The 14,426-nt window shown below is 43.8% G+C and overlaps 1 protein-coding gene across 2 annotated transcripts in view; it reads left to right on the top strand.

Annotated features, from left to right (window-relative positions):
- The window catches only part of LOC120313126 (cyclic nucleotide-binding domain-containing protein 2-like), a 48,324-nt gene extending 34,984 nt beyond the window's left edge, over positions 1–13,340 (top strand). For both annotated transcript variants that reach the window (XM_039354671.1, XM_039354680.1), the window contains 3 exons: positions 9,106–9,274; positions 10,585–10,724; positions 12,951–13,340. In XM_039354671.1, coding sequence (XP_039210605.1) covers positions 9,106–9,274; positions 10,585–10,724; positions 12,951–13,281 — 640 coding nt within the window. In that variant the 3' untranslated portion in view covers positions 13,282–13,340. The remainder of the gene's footprint in view (positions 1–9,105; positions 9,275–10,584; positions 10,725–12,950) is intronic.
- Positions 13,341–14,426: the final 1,086 nt, after the last annotated feature.

The following is a 14,426-nucleotide window of genomic DNA, read 5'->3' on the forward strand; positions in this document are numbered from 1 at the left end:
ATTATTATTATTATTATTACTGTAGTTAACCAAGGATTACCTCTATGCAGATAAAGGTGAGGATAAAGGTTGTATGAATCTTTTCTTCAGACTGTCCACCAAAAATACTTTTAAAGTGGCAAACTCTTGAGTAGATGTGAAATAGTGTCCCTTAGCTGGAATCAGGGCTGCAGTTTCAAATGTTTAATACAGTTACATATTGCATGAGGAAGTAATGTACTTGTTCCATCCTCTCCAAAAACTTCAGCAACCTAAGCATATTGATTGTTTTTTTTTTTGTTGTTGTTGTTGTTGTTAAGGAAGGGAATTCAAAAGGCGATCCTAGAAATTTAAATGGATAAAAACAGGAGCCTTTCCAACTCTGCTATTGACACTTTTGTGATGGAAAAGATATAGCCTCTGGCTCCCAGTGGACATCTGGATCATGAGTTTACAGCCAATAAATGCCCAGCAGAGTGGGGAAAGAGAAAGCTGTGATGCCAAGTGATAATAATTCTATATGATCATTTATTATCAGTTGCAAAGTCATCTCTTGTCTGGACCACTGCTATGCATTCTACATGGGGCTGCCCTTGAAAAGCATTTGGAAGCTTCAACTGGTGCAGAATGCAGCTATATGTCTAGTAAAGGGTGCTGGATATTTCACATGGGTAACACCAATGCTTCACGGGTTGCATTGATTGCTAGTGTGTTTCGGGGTACAATTCAAGGTGCTGGTTATCACTTTTAAAGCCCTTCATGGCTTGGGGTCAGGTCCCAGATATTTCTATCCATCAAATTTGGTCAGGCAGGTTGGTATCCCATCAGCCAAGGAATATTGGTTGGTAGGGACCTGCTTTCTGAAATATTCTCCCTTCAGATATCAGGATGATTCCGAGGGCCTGGAGTGTGTTAAGAGCCTTGTTGCCTGGCTATATTACCATCCATAGTAACAGTTTTACTTGGTATCATATATATTATTTTGTGCTGTCTTGAGTGTTTTAATGTTTTATAATATATTCTGCCCAGAGTTGCTTCTTGAGATGGGCAGCTATAGAAATCAATCAATCAAACAAATAAATATTGTGTGTTGTAGAATAGGACCAGCTCAAGCCATTTTCCATCAATAGTTTCCACAAACATAGGTTGCTCTGATAAACAGTGTGGACAACTTAAATTGCTGCACTTTGGCCTCATCTATGAAGTTAGCTGCTGAATCTAAATCTAAAAAAAGCAGAGCCTTGTATTTGTATATCTGAGAGTGTACAAAGAGTAACAGGGATAATTTGCCTATTGTTGATTGTCTAAGCCAGTGATGGTGAACCTTTTAGAGACCGAGTGCCCAAACTGCAACCTAAAACCCACTTATGTATTGTCGGATGCCGGGTGGGAGTGGCCCATTGGGTGGGTGTAGCCCATTGGGTGGGTGTGGTTGCGGTGGTAACGGCAGACTGGGTGGGACTACAAAGTTCAATCAATCAATTCCAACTTTGTGAGATCTTTTTTTTCCCCACGAGAAGTTGAAATTGATTGATTGAAACTTTTTTTTTTTGCATATGGCGGCAGAGGCCTAAAGCGAAAAGGTTTTATAAAACCCAGCTGAAGGCCTAGGACTGGGGCGACGGCATGCGTGCCCACAGAGAGGGCTCTGTGTGCCACCTCTGGCACTCGTGCCATAGGTTCGCCACCACGGGTCTAAGCTCTGCTTAATTGTTTGAGGGCACCGGTGTTACACTCCTGGGAGAAGAGTCTGCCATGTTTCTTGAAGTTGAGACTTTTGACCAATTTGGGCACTTGCTTGCCATATGGCATACAGTTCCACAGGTGTGACACTTACAGCAGCAACAGAATCAGAGATCTATACTATAGTATACAAGCTTTGGCTATAATCCTCTTGGTTTAGTGTTGCTCTCCTAGCTACAGCATCAGTTCTAAGTCTTTATCTAAAGTTCTGGTCATTTTCCGTTAAAGAAGTGTTGCCTTCAATGACTGGCACAGCTCATTTGACTGTTCCTTCTTTCAGCTGGCTAGGAACAAAATTCACTCTGGAGCGATCTATAGGAAATTCTGCTGGTCGACATGTCACAAAAAATTCACAATGACTTGTAAAAGTGAGAAATTGATCCTGGGCTCCTACAAGCATTTTTAACAAAACCCCATGAAAGTGAAGAAATACTAAAGGGACTGTTTCTTGCTTGGGCAAGCCTAGTCCCAAATGCTACGTTAGTTTGTTATTTATACATTCACTTGCTATTAATGTTGTAAAACTATTTTAGCAAGTTGTTCTGTGGGCAACTCCCCCCCCCCCAAGGATCTGATGCGCATTTCCACAATCAAAGGCATGATTAGATGTATCTTTGAGTAGACTACTGAAGCATGTAAAATTGATATAAACACTTTGAAGTAGGCTAGATTTGGAAACAGACACCCCAAGGACTCTTGGAACTTTGTAATTATAGAATATCTTGAAAGCTTGATATGTTTTTCCTTACTCTCTTCTTATATGGATGAGATCCAAGGCAGGATTATCTTAATTTGGACCTGGGGGTCAAATTCCTAGGAAACATGTTCTGCAACCAAGCCCCCACTCCTGCTATCCTCACCACCCAGAATGAAACAGGAGATGGGAACATTGGCAGCATATCAGCTTGATGGCCATATCAGGGTTGATTGGCACCCTTGGTACAAAAGGTTTTATGGATGCCCATTTTACTTACATAGAGCATAGAACATTAGAATAATAGAGTTGAAAGGGACCTTGGAGGTCTTCTAGTCCAACCCCCTGCTCAAGCAGGAGACCCTGTACCATTTTGGACACGTCTTGAAAACCTCCACTGATGGAGCACCCACAACTTCTGGAGGCAAGCCATTCCACTGATTAATTGTTCTCACTGTCAGGAAATTTCTCTTTAATTCTTGGCTGAAACTTTCTTTAATAATCTTCCATCTATTATACCTTGTCCTACCTTCAAGTGACAGCCTGGGAAGAGGGGGTTGATAGCCATTCAAATATTGGAACACTGCTATCATGTTACCCCTAGTCGTTCTCTTTGTTAGACTAGACATACCTAGTTCTTGCCACTGTTCATTGTATAATTTAGCGTCCAGGCTCCTTATCATCATAGTTGTTGTTTTCTGCACTCTTTTTAAAGTCTCAACATCTTTTTAATATTGTGACCAGAACTGGACACAGTATTTGAACTGTGGTCTTACCAGTGCATTATAAACTGGTATTAACACTTCACGTGATCCAGATATTATCCTTCTATTGAAGCAGCCTAGGACTGCATTGGCTTTTTTTAGGGCAGCTGCAGCACACTGCTGCTTCATACTTAAATGGTTGTCCATGAGAATTCCTCTCACAGCTACTGCTATTGAGCCAAATAACATCTATTATTCTATACTTGTACATTTGGCTTTTCTTGCCTAAGGAAGACTTACTTTTCTTACCATTGAATTGCATTTTGTTGGATAAGCGTTCAGGTCTCTCAAGATCCTTCTATATCTTGAGTCGATCTTCTAAAGTGTTGGCTATTTCCCCCAGCTTGGTGTGATCTGCAAATTTGATGTTCCCCTTCTATACCCTCTTTTTAATCATTTATGAAGATGTTGAAGAGTACTGGGACTAAGACAGAACCTTGAGAGATCCCACTGCATGCTTCCCTTGATTTATTTGTATTTGTATTTGTATTTAATTTTATTTATATGCCGCCCAATCCCAAAGGACTCAGGGCGGCGTACAGAGTTAAAACAATCATAAAACAATAAAATAATACAGTCATACCGCGAGTCCGATCATATCCCCCCCCCCGGGGACCTCAGCCCCAGGCCTGCCGGAACAGGAGAGTTTTAACGGCTTTCTTAAAGGCTGGCAGGGTGGGAGTAGTTCGAACCTCGGGGGAAAATTGATTCCACCAGGTCGGAGCCACCACAGAAAAGGCCCTTCCCCGAGGGCCCGCCAGCCGACATTGTCTGGCCGACGGGACCTGAAGGAGGCCCAATCTATGGGACCTCACCGGTCTCTGGGAACTGTGCGGCAGAATGCGGTCCTGTAAGTAACCTGGCCCTATGCCATGAAGGGCTTTAAAGGTGATAACCAACACCTTGAATTGCGTCCGGAGACCCACAGGAAGCCAGTGCAGCTCACGGAGGATAGGTGACACGTGGGCGTAACTTGGCGCGCCCACAATCGCTCTCGTGGCTGCATTCTGAACCAATTGCAGCCTCCGAACGCCCTTCAAGGGTAGTCCCATGTAGAGCGCGTTACAGTAATCCAGTCTTGAGGTGACAAGGGCATGAGTGACTATGAGTAAAGCCTCCCGGTCCAAATAAGGCCGCAACTGGTGCACTAGGCGAACCTGTGCAAAGGTCCCCCTGGCCACAGCCGATAGATGTTGTTCCAAATTTAGCTGTGAGTCCAGGAGGACACCCAGGTTGCGTGCCTGCACTGAGGGAGGTAAATTTGCCCCCCCCAGGACTAATGATGGACCATCCAGTTGGCCTTTGGGAGGCAAGACCCAGAGCCACTCGGTCTTGTCAGGGTTGAGTCTAAGCCTGTTCACCCCCATCCAGACCCTCACATCTTCCAGGCACCGGCACATCACGTCGACTGCTTCACTGAAAGGACACGGGGTGGAGATATATAATTGGGTATCATCCGCGTACTGATGATACCTCACCCCGTGTCGCCGAATGATCTCACCCAGCGGTTTCATGTAGATGTTAAAAAGGAGGGGGGACAGGACCGAGCCCTGAGGCACCCCATGATCGAGGCGCCTAGGGGTCGATCTCTGTCCGCCCACCAACACCGACTGCGACCTGTCAGAGAGGTAGGAGGAGAACCACCGCAATACGGTGCCGCCCACCCCCACCTCTCCGAGACGACGCAGAAGTATACTATGGTCGATGGTATCGAAAGCCACTGAGAGGTCAAGAAGCACCAGGATAGAGGAATAACCCCTATCCCGGGCTCGCCAGAGGTCATCGGTCAGTGCGACCAAAGCAGTCTCAGTGCTGTAGCCGGGCCTGAAACCAGATTGAAAAGGGTCCAGATAATTAGTTTCATCCAAGGATCTCAAGAGTTGGGACGCCACCACTTCTCTACAACCTTCCCCACAAAGGGGAGGTTGGAGACGGGACGAAAGTTCTTCAAAACAGCTGGGTCCAGGGAAGGCTTCTTGAGGAGGAGCCTCACTACCGCTTCCTTTAAAGGTTGCGGGAAAGACCCCTCCATCAAGGAGGCATTGATTATCGCCTGGAGCCAGCCTCGTGTCACCTCCCTACTGGCAGAAACCAGCCAGGAGGGGCACGGGTCCAATAAACAGGTGGCGGCATTCATTGCCCTCACGGCCTTGTCCACTTCATCAGGGGTCACAGGCTCAAACTCGCTCCAGATAACATGACTAAGACCAGCCCCTGGCAACTCGGCTGGCACTGCCCAGTCGGAGTCCAGATCTGTCTGAATCTAAGCGATTTTGTCCGAAAGAAACTGAACAAACTCCTCAGCTCTCCCCTGCAAGGGTTCCTCTGCCTCCTCCACTTTAAGAAGGGAGCGGGTCACCCTAAACAAGGCGGCCAGGCGAGATTCTGCAGATGCAATAAGTGCGGAAAAGTGAACACGCTTTGCCGCCCTTATCGCCACTAAATAAGTCCTAAGATAGGCTCTTAATAGTGATCGGTGAGATTCAGAGTTACTGGCCCTCCAACGTCGCTCTAGACATCTCTTGTGGTGCTTCATCTCCCGGAGCTCCTCAGTAAACCAAGGCGCCCTCCGGGGACCACCACCACAGAGAGGTCGCAAAGGCGCAATTCGATCCAGGGCCCCGGACGCCGCCTCATTCCAGGCCGCAACCAGGGACCCGGACGAGTTGTGGACAAGGGAGTCAGGTATTTCCCCAAGCTCCTCCTGGAACCGATCTGGGTCCATTAGGCGCCTGGGGCGGAACCACATAGTCGGCTCCCTCTCCCTGCGATGGGAGAGTGATGCTCTGAAGTCCAGCCTCAATAGGAAATGATCTGTCCATGACAAGGGCGAGATCTCTATTCCCCTTAATTCCAGATCATGTCTCCATTGCCCCGAGAGAAACACAAGGTCGAGTGTGTGACCACCCCTATGAGTCGGATCCTGAATTACCTGGGTCAGGTCCATGGTTGCCATGGAAGCCATGAACTCCTGCGCCGCCTTTGAGCAATCGCCGAGTGATGGTAGGTTAAAGTCCCCCAGTACTATAAGTCTGGGGAACTCCACCGCCAACCCGGCTACTGACTCCAGCAACGCAGGCAGGGCTGTTGCAACGCAGCTGGGAGGTAGGTACGTCAGCAGCAAGCCCAACTGAACCCGTGAACGATGACTGCCACTCCCCCACCCCTGCCCTGATGTCGAGGCTGATGCAGCACCACAAACCCATCCGGGCACATCTCCGAGAGGGAAACACCCCCCTCAGGGCGCAGCCAGGTTTCGGTTATACATGCCAGGTCCGCCCCGCTGTCCAATATTAAATCACGGACAAGGGGGGCTTTGATGACAACGGACCTGGCATTAAGCAACAGCAGCCTACAATTAGGGTCCTGTACTCCCCTGTCACCAGTACTATAGGATGAGCCTTTTGAGGGGCCGGAACAAGGAATCGCTCTAACATAGCGAGTCCTTGTTCCCCAAAGATGGCCTGCCCCTCGGCTCCCGCCATATCTGCCCATCCCAGTCATAACCGGGATGCTCCGACCTTCTCCCCTCCCCGGAGTACCCCCACCCTCACCAGCCTTCTCCCTTCCTGACCGGACTCGCTTTCCATACAGACCAAGCCCAAGGGTAAGTCCTGCCCCCCTACTTTTGCTATTGCACTCAGCAGAGGGGGTACCAGGCTCCACCCCCGACTCCACCATTCTCATACCCCAAACACTCAATACACATTCACACTCAATTTATATACATAAAAATAAAAATATTCACATTCATACGCCCTAAATACAATAATAAAATTTATACATAACAGGGCCACCATTCATCTACATGCATACACACACCCACAACAAACATTCTCTAAAAAAATAATATTGCCCCTCTGTGTCCCAGGCTGGTCCAATATGGTCGGCTAGGTGATCATTAGATACTTGTCTTGGGGCAGACCGTACTTGGCCTTATGCTCCTCAAAGAGCTGGGTCAACTTCTCCAAGTACCTCTCATGCAGCTCATCAATGGCTTCTCCGGACATCCAACAATTGTGTAAAGTCAACCCAGCCATGGCGGGACGGCTAGTCAAACTAGGGCTCCTTAAAGCTGAGTTGGTTTCAATTGCTGGGATCGCAGCCGGGAATGGAGAGCGTAACAACACCTCTGAGCATGTACAGAGTAGATTTCTAGGCCACAAGCTCGCCTCTCCCACTCCTTTCACGATGTGGCACTCGATGACGGCCCCGAACTCCTGGAAAAGGACGCGCAGCTTGCCGCTGGTGCAGACGGCTGAGACGTTGCCCACGAAGGTCTTGACGGTGTGGGTGGGCCTCGGGCGGGAGAACTCCACGACCACGTGGTGGCAGTGCAGGAGGTGCCCATTGAGCTTAGATGTAGTTCCATTGAGGACTACATATTGAGTGTGGTTAGTCAGCCAGTTCTGAATCCACCTGGCGGTGATGGTGTCTATCCCACATTTTCCTGTCTTACGAAGAAGTAGACTATGATATACTTTGTCAAATGCTTTACTGAAGATTAAGTAAACTATGTCCACAGTATTTCCCTGATCCTTCCTTCTTTCTCATTTTAATTTGTTTATATTTGAAAATATATTATTCCTTTTAACAAAATTGTGCTTCTTTCAATGAGAAATGAGGTGTTATTTACAGACTGCTCCTGCCAGGTCATAACAGCCAATTAGCTAGCTGCACATTGCTTGAAGGAGTCTTTAGAGTATAACGGAAAAGCTGTGCCTTCTCCTCTCTGGATTAGCTCTGGATTAGAGGAGGCTCACATGGCCAGGAAGTGAGGGAAGGGAACTGAGAAACCAACCCTGAAGGAACAATTAACACCTATCTCTGTTTCTTCCTGCCCAGCACATTCTGGCAAAGTGGATGTGCTCCAGGTCTCTTTTACTAAATATCATTTTATGGGACTGAGGAAGCAAGCCTTCTCTGTCATGGACCCTCACTGTCTGCAACAGCATATCCCCAGAGATGCGCACAGCATCCTCCCCCCTGAGGTTTCAAAAAGTGCTTAAGACCTGGCTTTGCTCCCCAGCCTGCAATTGTGGGGCCCTTGGTTTAAGTTGTTACTCTTTGATTGTTTTAGTCCAGGCTGCCTATGAAGTTATATATTTTTACTGATTTATATTTGTATTTGTAAGCCACCTAGAGTCTTGGGAAAGGGTGACTGTAATAAAGCAGTTTTGCTTAGCTGGACTCCCTGCAAATTAACAGAATAACAGAATAACAGAGTTGGAGGTCTTCTAGTCTAACCCCCTGCTCAGGCAGAAAACCCTATACCATTTCAGACAAATGGTTGTCCAACCTCTTCTTTAAAAAGGGGAAAGTGTTGGGGCATTCACAACTTCTGGATGCAAGTTGTTCTAACCATCAGGAAATTTCTTCTTAGTTCTAGGTTGCTTCTCTCCTGCTGTTCTGAGGCAGTCCAACATGACATGTGCTGGCTGGGGACTGTGAGATTTGTGGTTCAGACTCATCTCAATGTTAGGATATAGAGAGACAGTGAAATGGCCTTGAAGCAAATCTTCAGAAACTGAGGACAGATGTACTGTATTCCTTAAATCTTGGGAATAGAGATTGCATTAAGAGGAGACTCAGGTTGGGTCCTTCCTGCCTCCTGGGGTATAAGAGAGAGAGGAGAAAAAGCAGAATCAGACTTGTAGGATTTTGTATTAGAACTCACCTAAATAAAGTAGAATTCTGGTTCTCCTGCAGAATTTGCTTCCTGATTTGGTCTTCCTCCAAGGGCTGATATAGGGAAGAAAAATAACAGCAGGGGCTGCCTTGTTTTGAAGATGTTCATTTTTTTTGTTTTTTGTTTTAAGTTGGTTCTTATTCTGAATTCAGAGGGGAAAGTATTGGTCTTTGAGAGTAAAACCCTACATTGACCAAGCAAGAGTTAATATATAAGTTTATTTGCTTAAATTCAAGCATCCTTCAGGAACTGGTACCATCTGATGAACAAGAGATGGTGCAGAACGTTGTATCAGGAGTATTCAGACAGAAATCTGCACACTCTACAGCCTATGGAGAAATGCCAAATTCTGTTGCCGCAGCTGTATATATCCGACTAGATCAATTCTATAAAGGAGATTACATAGTAAGTAAATCTGTAAGCTAGCACTTGGGAATAGTAATAAATAAAGATACAATGCTACGTTAACATGAAAAAAGCAAAAATAATCCTGAATAAGTGTGATCTAGTCAGTGGTGGGATTCAGCCAGTTTGCACCAGTTCGGCAAAACTGGTAGCTAATTTTCTGTTGCTCAGGCCCAGAATGGATTTCCGGAAGCGGCATCCACACAGACAACTGGTTGTTCACATATTTGAATCCCACCGCTGGATCTAGTGTATTTCCTTTACTTCATTTATTATATAACTTGATAACCATATGTGGGCTGTCTCTCTGTGTGTATATATAGTACTTTATCAGGATCAATGACTAGAACTCTATTTTTAAAAATTAAAAATTAAAACATACATAATAAAAGAAAATAATCAAGTTGATTCAAGGGGATCAAGGATCAAGCACAATGGGGGGGGGGGAAGAAAAGAAAACAATAGTTTCGACCAGAATGAAAATATGTATAGCCACCTTCTGGTCTCCAGTCACACCACCTTCGTGACAAAGGACCACTTTAGGCACACTTAATTCTTCATTCATTCATTCATTCTAATTCTTTCAAATTTAGATTGTAGATTTTGCTTTATAATACTCCAACATAATTAAAGCCTATCTGCTAATAGGAATAGAGGGATAGGAAGCTGCTGGTATTTACTCAGCAACTGCAATGCCAGTTGTTGCACATCTTTCCTTATATCAAGAAAAAAATATACGTTTAAAGATTTAAAGTTAGATTTTGTGAAAAACCTGAATCTATATGGAAGTGGCTTTTTGCCCTGCTACCCATCTCAATGATATGTATCAAATGGTCTGAATGCAGCACTAGAAAACGCCCCCCCCCCAATATTCCATTGGACCATTGGAAACATTAAAAAGTTGCTCCAAGATTACAGTGGCCATATTTTCTTGGAAAAAATAAAGGGGAAAATCTGAAAGAGCTTCCTAAGGATAAAAATGTTTAATTGCTTATGTTATAATTTTGCTATATAAAGAAAATTCAAGAGGAAAACCAAGAATTTTTTTTTTACAAAACACATATTCTAATAAAAATATCTAAAAAGCATGAAAAGCTATTAGAAGCAAATATTTCTGCAGATTGTGCATTAAACGGTACTCTTTGTATGTTAAAAGTTAAATAAAGGACAAAAGTTGAGTTTTTGAAAAAAATAAATCCAAAGGATAGCTTTCTGAAATAAAGGAATATTCTTTAGAATAAAGAACATATGGCCATTGTATCACTGTACCCACAATATAAGCTGAGAGGTACACTGTTTGTATTTCTTAGGTAAATCTGGAAGACAGTCGTGTTATCGTCATGGTCAGTCATGGAGTTGAGCTAATCCGACTGAAAAAGGAAAAAATTGAGGCGTGGGCTGATGACGTTATTCTCATGAAATTGAATAAGCTAAAAATTAAATATCCCAGGTGGGTGTAGTTGAGCCTGGCAGCTACTGAATTTGAAAACATTGTGGAAACGCTCGTGATCAATGATGGATCACGGTCAAAGAGATTTATGCAGCATTTTCAGTATCTAGTGAAGGTCTTGCAGAACTTCTTTAGTATGAATGGAATTCAAATTTAAAAGTTATGTGCGGAACTCCAAGCAGCTGGCTTACTTTTTTCTTTGGGATGAAAAAGAAAGCAAGAATCCTTTTACAGAATTATCACCAGTGTGATACAGCGGATAAGTACTTGACTAGAATTGGAGAGACCCTGGTTCAAGTCCACGCTTAGCTATGGAAACTTACTGAGTGATGGGGCTTGTCCCATGCTCTCAGCCCTCCCTTATCTCACAGGACTGTGGTTGTGGTGATAAAATGAAGGAGGAACCCTATGGAAGCCGTCTTGCTCTGCTGGAAAAAGACAATTTATCTATTGAACAGCTAAACAGTAGTGTTACTTCCGCCATTAATATTAGTAATATATACTTTTTGTCATTCTGGAATTGGAAATCCTTTGGTCTATAGCAGGGGTCCCCAACTCCTGGTCCATGGACCGGTACTGGGCCACGGCATGCTAGCAACCGGTCCACACAAGCAAGCAACGCCCCATCTGCATGATGCAGACAGCACACAAAACCACGCCCCCTCCGATCAGCAGAAAAACCTCTCTCCGTGTAACTAGTCCCTGGTGCCCAAAAGGTTGGGGACTTCTGATCTATAGGGGGAATTGGAATCACTAGAGTCTCCTTAATATTCTTCATCAGGCATTTTCACTCTGATAAAATTCTTCAAAAGATGACTTATGTTTGTCCTTTCCAAGGAAAACAATTGTCATATTTGAAAATAGACAAAGTGGTCAGGTTTTTCTTCCTTTTTCTTTTAACAAAATTGGTCCATACACCCACAGCTACACATTGGTTTCCTTAAAAGCTAACTCTCTTCCTGACCTAACCAGGTGATCTAAGAATAACTATGTAAATTTAACTTCCCTATTCTCCTCCAATATTTATTACAGATGTACACTGTCCTCTCCTTCATAATTAGGCACACTGTAATACTTAAGGGCAGGTTTGTAAGTAAGCTAGAGAACAACTTGATGGATGGGTATGAAAGCAAAAGATAGAAAAGGTGGGGTTACATTACTGGTTACTTTATCCTCCAAATACCAAACTTCTCCTTAACCACATCTTTTACCCTTCCCAAATTATTCAGAATATTTCCCAAAACAGTTTTAACACATTAAAACTTTAAGCAGCAGCTCGAGCCAGGAATGCCTTATTTTCGAAGTACAGAACAATCATTACTAAATAATTATGAGTACCTCTGAGTGTTCAAGAGGATCTGTGTGCCAGTGAGAGCAATTTTAGTATGGTGGTTGCAAGGAGCAAAGGGCCTGAGAGAGTTTTGAGAGTTGATTAATAGAAGAACGGTTCTCATCCTTGTAACAGAGAGTTGTGTGTCCAGCATTGTGGAATCTCTATAGACATGTACTGGGTGGGAAAACATGAACTGTCAATCTGGTATCCAGCTGATTCAACTTCAGTACTTTTTGTATATCAAATCCCAATGAGCATTTTAACTCTCCCTTTCCTTCCCACCATGTAATGTACTTGACTAACTGTCAAAAACAGGAAGTAGATAAAGTGTAGAGACAAAGAACAGTTATCTAAAGTGCTTTTCCCGTGGGCATAATGAATTTATACATACATACCAAAAATGAGGCAAATATATGTATCCCAGGATAATGTTGCAAAATCCAGTCTGGGTCAGTCACCGGGATCAGAGATTTACTGAAGCCCATCCTCAGGGAACTTGAGCCCAAAGCACATTTTCTGGTAGAGAGAGGATGGGGGCTCCAGCATGAGTTTGAAAGCTCGGAAGAGTAAACCTCTGGTCCCGATGACCAAACCAAGGTTAGATCTTGCATACATGCCATATCTCAGCCTACAAATACAAGTCAGGCATCAGGTGAGATAAGAAGCTTCAACCAAAAGAAACAAAAGGAAACAAGGAGAGCCATCATGACTTTCTAAATACTACAGGGAAGAGGGAATGATGCTGGTTGGATGTGGCAACCATGTCTGATGAGTTCATTGAGGTGTAGAGAAACAATACTTAAGACATTTAGAAATGGAAAGAGCAAAAATATTCCAGAGATCTGCTGCTTAAAAAGAGGAATCCAGTTCTTAATGTTGCTTCCGCTTTTCAGTGACGACGAGCTGTGTCAGATCTTCCTTCGACAGAATGCCTGGGAAATGTTTAAGAAAGATCTATTGAAACTTGTGATGGAACCCAAACTCATGAAGATGGTACATCCTCCACATCCATGCCCTACAGCTGAAGTCTATGATTCCTGGAGTTTGAATCAAGAAGGAGTCTTGGATCTTTCTCCTTTGTGTTACAGAATGCCATATCCACCACCTAAAGTCAAATACGTTCCTGTTCAATTAAGCCAAACAAGAGAAAGTCTACCAGTTATTCTACCAAAGCTGATTCATGGCATCTCCGTTGTGCGTCCCAATTTGGATGGTGCATTTTAATAGCATCAGCGTTTGGATTCATAAGTCAGCCACATAGATGCAGTTCTAAAAGACTGAAGGATGATACTACTTATGTGCTTATGACATAAATATGCATTTAATTGTCAAAGTCTAAATTTCTTTCTTTTTATAATTGATTGATACTGTGGTTTGTGAGTCTGGTCCATTTCATTTTTTTTTTTGTGATATTGCAGGGAGACAAATTTCTTTTATAAGGTAGGTTTCCCCATGCATATTATACATGCATCAGTGAAGTCAGGTTTTGTGTTTAGTGCTGAAATGCTTACATACTATATTTAATTTATTTTTATTTATTAAATGATTATGCCCGCCATCTCTGCAATAAGATGACTCTGGGTGGCTTAAAGCACAAAAAAGCTACAGGATATCTTGCTCTCCCTCTGCATGCTGATCTCCTGAATCTCGCCATTCTTGAAATATCCTGCAAATTTCATATTAATACAACATGCATGGTTGAATAAGCGTGACCTACTGTTTCAACATGAGACTGAAAAGGAAACATGTACTCCATAATTTTAAGACCAAAAGCTTTATAATCAAATAGCAATATAAACTGCGCTGGTTATACTATAAAGTGATTCAGAGTCTTTGGAAAGCCAATAGACCAGAAATGGAGATGTGGCCTTCCGGATCTCCTTAGGTTTCCATTTTTGCAGTGCTACACGTAATGGAGGCTACAGTGTGGAATAAGGGTATTGTGCTTTTAAGGAGAGTTGATAGCCAGCCGATGCCCATTAGACAGCTAGTTCTAATTAGTCCGATTCACGTATATCTATTTCAGTTGTACTCTTTTCTGAGCTGCTTACAATCACCTTACACGTACTAGTTGCTGTGTGTGCTTGGCTCCCTTCATATGACTAAAAGAACTTGCTTGTCATCTGAAGTGACTGGGAACCTCAGAGCCGTGGGATGGTACTGGGCTAATGAAAGCTACTCCGTGTCAAAAGTGTGTGTACGCTAAATCGCCTCACTTGCAATCTCCAGTGTCCTTCTCACAGCAGAAAACTGCAAATAATTGGCAAAAGTGGCTCCAACGCTTCAATTCAGTCTGATTGTTGGCAGGTCCTAACAAAAAGAAAATCAACTTCAGGGCTTTGTTTTTGCATTTTGCTTGCAAAGAGGCA

This window comes from Crotalus tigris, unplaced genomic scaffold (genome assembly GCF_016545835.1).
Source record: "Crotalus tigris isolate CLP2741 ecotype Arizona unplaced genomic scaffold, ASM1654583v1 scf7180000017568.13789103, whole genome shotgun sequence".
Taxonomy (NCBI): Eukaryota; Metazoa; Chordata; class Lepidosauria; order Squamata; family Viperidae; genus Crotalus; species Crotalus tigris.